At 37.3% G+C, this 7,210-nt stretch overlaps 1 protein-coding gene across 3 annotated transcripts; it reads left to right on the top strand.

Moving 5' to 3' along the window:
- The first annotated feature begins 21 nt into the window (after nt 1-21).
- zgc:66472 (uncharacterized protein LOC327494 homolog) lies at nt 22-6,005 on the top strand. 3 transcript variants are annotated; one of them, XM_043238770.1, is made up of 8 exons: nt 22-481; nt 561-612; nt 1,152-1,537; nt 1,811-1,871; nt 2,371-3,468; nt 3,592-3,659; nt 4,333-4,376; nt 5,282-6,005. In XM_043238770.1, the coding sequence occupies exons 3-8, from the start codon at nt 1,235-1,237 to the stop codon at nt 5,367-5,369; spliced, it is 1,662 nt and encodes a 553-aa protein (XP_043094705.1). In that variant the 5' UTR covers nt 22-481; nt 561-612; nt 1,152-1,234; the 3' UTR covers nt 5,370-6,005. The 3 variants fall into 3 exon arrangements, with proteins under 3 accessions (XP_043094705.1, XP_043094695.1, XP_043094714.1); XM_043238760.1 differs by lacking the exon at nt 561-612; XM_043238779.1 differs by lacking the exon at nt 561-612 and having other exon boundaries at nt 1,152-1,489.
- Nucleotides 6,006-7,210: the final 1,205 nt, after the last annotated feature.

Raw genomic sequence — 7,210 nt, forward strand, 5'->3', positions numbered from 1 at the left:
TGGGAACTCTCTTGAATCTTGTGGGAAGGATATGGGGTGTGTGAAAGAACAAGGAATGAGGAGAAAGTGTGGTTTAAACCAAATGACCTCAAATTAGATGCATTTTAAAGATTAATATTTGGTGTCTGATTTACAGATCATTCCATGTAAATTACGATCTTAAATTTATAAGCATGTAGAGAATGAATCAAGGATGAACAAATATTTGACTATGAAAATAAATGCATGAAATCCTTTTACACACGTTTCAGTTTTCCTGCTCAAAACACCTGGGTTAGCCTACCGTTTTGTTTCTATGTTTGTATTTACATTAACAAAATGTTTTTTTACGACACATACCAACAACACTACGGCTAAAAATGCAGTTTGACCGCAGTGTATCGGAATACGGTCACGCTGATATTTGTTTCCCGCCGGCCTGTTATGCGGGGACGCTTCACAGTCCACACAGCGGCGGAGGCGTTCAGAGCCTTCGTCGAAGGTAAGTTTCTCTTTCATGAAATATTTGTTTTCCCCTGAGTGTATACGATACGTGTTCTACTAGCGTTTCTCGTTTCCAGAAACTGTGCAGTCACCATCATTAAACGATTCCCGCTTCAGACTATTAATGAGGTGAGGACAAGTTGTAGCTTCTCTGGTAACTTAATAGCGCGTCTTATTTATGAAAAGGAGGTGGCCACTTTATTCTTGGTTGGTTTACAGCGAGCGGGACATAATATACCGAACAAATATTTGTATGCAGTCTTTTAGGGAGTCCTTAGCCTGCTTGTTTAAGCAGACATGTCCCTTTAAACGAGAGAAATGCCCCCCACGTTTTTTTCCCCCCACAGGCATCGTGGGTCCTGTGCTGTTGAAACCTGCATAGACAGCTTGCCATGAAGTTTTTTTCGGCTACTATGTGTATTTTCAGTTTTTTCGCTTTAATGGCAGAGAAGAGAACTTATTTTTTTGCCTTTAAAGTGAAATTGCTAAACCTACACATTTCAGACGGCATTTAGAGGCTTTTGCATCTTAACATAATTTTCTAGTTTTAAGCTCAGTCTTCCAGTAAACATTCATTAACCCATTTAAAACGGTATTCGATGTTATTTAGTTGTAACGGATCATAAACATTTTCATTTATACATCTTAATGTGTGTGTTTTTTTACAGGTATCCTGTAATTGGGCCTCTGTGGGACACTGACGTTAAGTCTGCCCTTTCTGTGTAAAAAAAAAAAATACAAGTGTATCACCATGGAAGTGGAGGATGCTTTATCGGCTAAGTTCAGGGTCCTGATTCAAGGGCTTATGGTGACGACAACCTCAGAGATAGTCAAAATATTTAGCGAAGTGCTGCTGGAGAGCAGAGTGGAGATCAGCCGAAGCTGGAGGGAGATCGACTTGTTGAAGCAGCAGTTGGAAGAATGTGAGCAGCAAAAGAGAGAGGCCATCATTAGGGCCCAGAGGAGTGAACTCAAAAGAGAAGACGACGAGGTGGAAGTGTCACGTGTGAGTTTTCAGCCTGATGTAGAGAGCTCTGACACTGTCACGCCAGTGGTGAGTGGGCATGTGTTCTGTGGTCACTGCTTTTACTTGTTTTCAGGGCAGTGCAAATCAGCATAGAGTAAGTGTTTTTGTTTCTGTGCTGTTAACCACAAAAATACAGAAGTATTATTTAAAATTTAGAAAACGAATAGCAGTGATTGAACTTGTTTGCAAATGAAAGCCAATCTGTCATTTTACTGCCGTTCTGTTGAAAATGGATTATTTTCAGTAGGATATTTTGTGCTTTTGTGTTAGTAATAATCACCATGTTTGTGTGAGTTACAGGGGCCTGAAAACAGAGAGGAGGATGTCTTCGAACCAGAGACAACACAGTCGGGCCCACCAGGTACTACTATTTTTAGATATTTATTTTAGATACATTTTTTTAATGATAATAAATGGCAGTAGACATGAATTTGTTTCACTGACCATATGAGTCGCTAAGATGATACAAAATTAAAGTGACAGCACTATTTTAATGGTATTTTTAAAAGCATTTTGATGTGACAATCTCAAATTTTTAAAATAGTTTTTGTTCACTGAAATAAAGCTAAAATAATACTGAATCTGAGTACAATATTGATATTAGTACAAAATCAATAAAACCAATAAAATGTTTAATTAAAGCTAAATGGAAATGTATAAAGCAAACAAATAATTGAAATGACAAAAGCACATACAAATTAAACAATAAATTAATGAAAATAACAATAATTCAAAACTATACTATGACTAATACTAATATTTTTCATTATTACTGTTGTTGTGCTAAAGTAAAAAATTTATATTTTTATTTTATTTCTGATTTGTTCTAATTTACGTTTTTTTGTGTGTTGATTCATTAGACCGAAAGGTTCAAAAAGTCTGTGCTATTGCTGAAAACAGCAGGGTGTGCCAAGAGCCGAAATGCACACAACATGTGGTAAAACAAAAAATAGTTTGTCCCACCAATGTACCACGAGTTAGAGGCCGCAAATCATCAAGCAAGCCCTCATCACAGCCCACAACCAAAACCATTGGAAATGGACCATCTCCGAGTGAGGACGTTTTAACAAAAAGCCCAAAATCAGAGGTGATGATGAAAAAAAGTAAACTAATCAAATCGCAGATGCACGCTAATGACTCTAGCGTTGCTCGTGGTCTTCGAGACCGACATCAGCTCAGCATGCAGAGGCACTGTCTGTGTTGTTCATCGGACGAGTGCGACCTCCAGTCTAGCCCCTCCAGAGCCCTGCACCAAGTCCCTAGTGTGTATATCTGCCGTAAATGTGAGAAGAGGTTTAAAACAGACCTCCTGTTTAAGAGTCACAATTGCCCGATGCCTCAGAATTGTAGCAGGTGTGGGCAGATGTTCACTACTCTTCAGGGGCTCAACGCACACAGTCAGGAAGTTCAAGCTCAGGTCATCTGCAGTCAGTGTGAGCAAACGTTTTCCACTCAGTGTGCTTTAACCGTGCACAGACGCATCCATGCCAACCTCATTCTTCCCAAGGAAATTAAGGCCAAGAGGTTTGAGGTTCGTCTCCAGAGAATCTCAGACTCCCAGCTGGAGGCTGCTTTGTCTTCAAAAAGCTGTCTCTTGCAAAACGAGTCTTCAAAACAGGATCTTTTGAGTGAACCGCAGAATATGGCTACCGCAGATACAAGTCCTGCGATCAAACGCAGTGCAGAATCCCCGGCAATGAATGAACCTGAGACCAGCGAGACACTGCCATCCCAAAGTGTAGAGGAAGGCCCGGACTTCAGTGCTGAACAGTCAAGTGTCAGGAAAGTGTATGCAGTCATGTCATCCGCCTCGTGCCAAATTCAAATGAGTGAGGATGCAAATGGGTCCGAGTCACCGGTTGTGCATGAAACAGAAAAATCAACAGATAACGAAAAGCATGCCAATTCAAGTGATGAGTCGGGGCTCCATTCTCTTCCAAGAAAGCGAAAAATGTCAGGTAATATTACAAAAATGGTAAAATGTTGATTGCAGTATTAAATTGAATGCAGCATTATTTTTATGTAAATCATTTGGTATTTGTAAATTCTGGGTGATTTATTATTTTTTTGTTCCTCTCTAGATTGTACTCACGATGCATACAATGGTGTGTTTCCTGTTGAAAATATTCTGAGATGGAGAAACAATAAGGTAGGAATGAAGTGCTTTTGTACATCATCTCCTGAGTCTTTAAAGTTGTCACATTATGTTGCTAAAAACAATATTATTTTGTGTTTTTAGTGTAATGCAACGTGTTTATACAGTTTAAGTAAAAAACGTTATTTTCCACATACTGTACATTATTGTTTCTTACACTGCATTACATTGCATCGCGCCTCGTAAACATAAAACTATGTCTGCATTTGTGATTGGAGAAATGACAAGCACTACCCTTCATTGCTCAAAACTCTCATTTGATTAACAAGTAGTAGGTTCCTTTAATGAGAACACGTAACTTAAAGGTTGTGAGCGCTAGACTGTCCTTGCAGAATTCGCAGTGTAACACAGCATCTCCAGCAACATTACAGCGAGAATAGTAGTTCTACTTTGATTGCATAAACATTTGGACGGTGTTATAAAATAAACCCACTCTGTGATGTAGAAAAGTGGGGGCGTGTTTAAACGAGTTGTTTTAGGGGGTGTGGACAAGTCAGAACTTTTATAAAGAATATCTCTGTTTTTCGTACTTCAGTCTTTGCTACTTTAGGGATCTTATCTATGCACTAACAGCTTGTAATACTCCAAAGAGAAAGAAAAACTTTATGACCCCTACAAATCATTTTGAAAAAAATAATGCTTTACTCTATTCATTTCATTTTAAAAGGGAAGAAATGAAGTTCGGGTCAAGTGGATGCCTTGCACATTGTGGTAAGTCTCCCTTATTTGACATCACACTCTCAAGGAGATACACCGACGTCTAGTTTAAACTAGTTTCTAATTTCTTTTCATACATGTGTAATTTAGTGCTTTGTGACATAGTAGTGGTATAGACCTATATATCAACCAGGCTGAGTTTTGCCATATTCATGTCTTATTCCAAAGATGCAAATTTAACTTCTGTGCAAAGCTGTAATATGGCATAAAACATTTGCACATCCAATGAGTCAAGATAACCAATTCATCACTTCCTGATTAAACTAGCACTAAATATCACAAGTAGGAAAAGCCACTGAATATAATATTTTTCATATATAATAGCTGACTTGCATCTCAAAATGAGTAAACGTAGCACAATAAATCCAGTCAGTGGTTTCGGAGTTGGATGCCTGCTGTTTGGAAAAACACTTGCGTAAGAAAACTATACAGAAGTACTTAAATGACAGTCTTTGCTCAAGCATTTCAGAATGACCAAAACAACATATCAGATGCTGTGTAGTGAGATTAGTCAGCTGGAATTTATTTAATAAATGTATGGGAGTTTTTTGTAATTACATAAAAAGTTTGAGTGCAAAAGTTTACATTTTTTTAGTTATCTCCTTCTGTATACAGTGGTCTCTAACTCAATTCCTGGAGGGCCACAGCTCTGCACAGTTTTGCTCCAACCAGCTCCAAGTCACACCTGGTTGGAAGTGTTTAGTAATTCTGAAGACCTTGATTAGTTGAAACCGGTGTGTTGGATTAGAGCTGTGGGGTTAAACTGTGCAGAGCCGTGGCACTCCAGGAATTGAGTTTGAGCGAGACCACTGGTGTGTGTGTGTGTGTGTGTGGGAAAACATTAAAATTTGTTTCCATCTTTAATAAAAAAAAAAATCTTTTTATTTTACTTTCCTCAGTGGGGCAAAATTTCAGAATACATGGGAACCAGCAGAGAGCTTTCCAGGTTATTTGGACGAGAAGAATGAAGAGGCAAAGAAAAACTAGAAGGATCAAAACTTATATTATATTGACTGTGTTTTTATGAGGTTTTCTGATTATACACTACAAGAATGTATGCTTTACAATGCAGTTAATGTGATGTGTATTACTTTGTTCGGTTGTTTTTAGTTTTCTTATAAGTACCATATAGATAAATGCATTAAAGTGAAAAACTTTTTAATACATAGTTTTAAATGCTTTCGATGCTTTCTTGTTATAGCTTGACTTATTGTGATCTGCCAAAAGTTAGTGTATTGTTTTTGATATTTAGTATTTGAACAGCCGTCTTTGTATTTACTTCACTGCAATCTTTGATTAAGGGTTCAGTTACATGTTTACATGTTGTTGTTGGTGAAACTTGTGGATGTATTTTTTAAAAAAATGTTTTTTTCAATGATGTATTAATTGGCTAAACTATTGGGGGGTTAATGGCTTACACCGAAAGTAACAGTACATTACAAAAACACCATTAATGTTGATTCTCTCTTCCTTTTTTCAACTTGTATGTTATTATACCAAAGAATACAGTTTGTTAAAGGCATATTTTAGTAAATTTGTGGAAGTGTAAACACAGATGAAGAAGGTGGTAAATGTACTGGAAAACCCCACAAGCTCAAATAAACTGTTTCAAACGGGCAAGAATCCTTCATGAGTTTCAGTAGCTTTCAACAACATCAAAATCTTGCCCGTGTTGTGCTTATGATCATTGCATATATTTCTCGTAATGTTTAGGTTTCTGTGTTTATAACAGTTTAAGGCCACATGGTTTTACATTTTCACATAACTTAATACTACAATATTTTTAATTCATATTTAATCCTTATAAAATACAGGTCTCTGCCGTCGAGTGAATCAGATGAAATTTGGATTGAAGGTTAAATGTTGAAAATCTTTTTCAAAGCTGAACCCATCCATGACAACCATAACCACACTTTATAAACAGGATGACATGCCATTTTTTTGTATCCTTCTTGTAACATAGACAAAAAGACCTATAGTAAAATTAAATATTTATTTATTCATTAGATTCAACAGGAAAAGGAAACTTTTTAAAAGACCAGCACATGAAGTGACAAAGTGTCCTCCTAATCACAGCTTTTATGACTTTTTCCCCCCAATGTGGTTTTGACATGCTATCTCTGAGTCTCCTCAAACCAATGCTGAAATGTTAAAAGAAAATACTGAACTTAAATCTTTCTCTCTGACCAATGTGAAGGGAAGTCTTATTTAATACTATTTAAAAAGTTTCCAATGTTGTCCAAAGTCTTTGTCAAGACAGTGTACCAATTTTCTTAAAGAAGGATGTATCTTGTGGTCTTCACCTACATGTGTGTGCTGTACGTGTATGAGTAAACCTACTTCCTTTGGCCAAACAACTTCCTGCTGCAAAAGAGGGCATTGTCATGACTCTGATCTCAGAACAGACTTTGGTGTCTGAATTGTCCCATTCATTGCCGAACAAACCTGATCCCAGTACAGCACCCAGCAGTGCACCTTTCGATATAGAGAAGGAAAACAAAGAACAGTCACATTTCACCTGAATGCTAAGTGAGAACCGAACATTGCATTGAGACTGCTTTCTGCATTTCTCAGTTCTTCATCTCATTTCTTTATTTTTAATTTTTGTTTCTAAATGGCTTTTATTGGCTATGCATATTTCACTGGGAAATTACTTTGTTTCATAGACTACCGATAACAGCACAGATGGAAACTTAAAAAAAAACCCACGCAAACGGTGAGCAGAAAGCGTGTCACTTCCTTTCACTGGAAATCTAGCAGTTTTTCCGAAATCGAGCAAACACTGGATTATGCCTACACATCCACAATGGTGTTATCATGTTTAATCG

This window comes from Puntigrus tetrazona, chromosome 1 (assembly GCF_018831695.1).
Source record: "Puntigrus tetrazona isolate hp1 chromosome 1, ASM1883169v1, whole genome shotgun sequence".
NCBI classification, from domain to species: domain Eukaryota; kingdom Metazoa; phylum Chordata; class Actinopteri; order Cypriniformes; family Cyprinidae; genus Puntigrus; species Puntigrus tetrazona.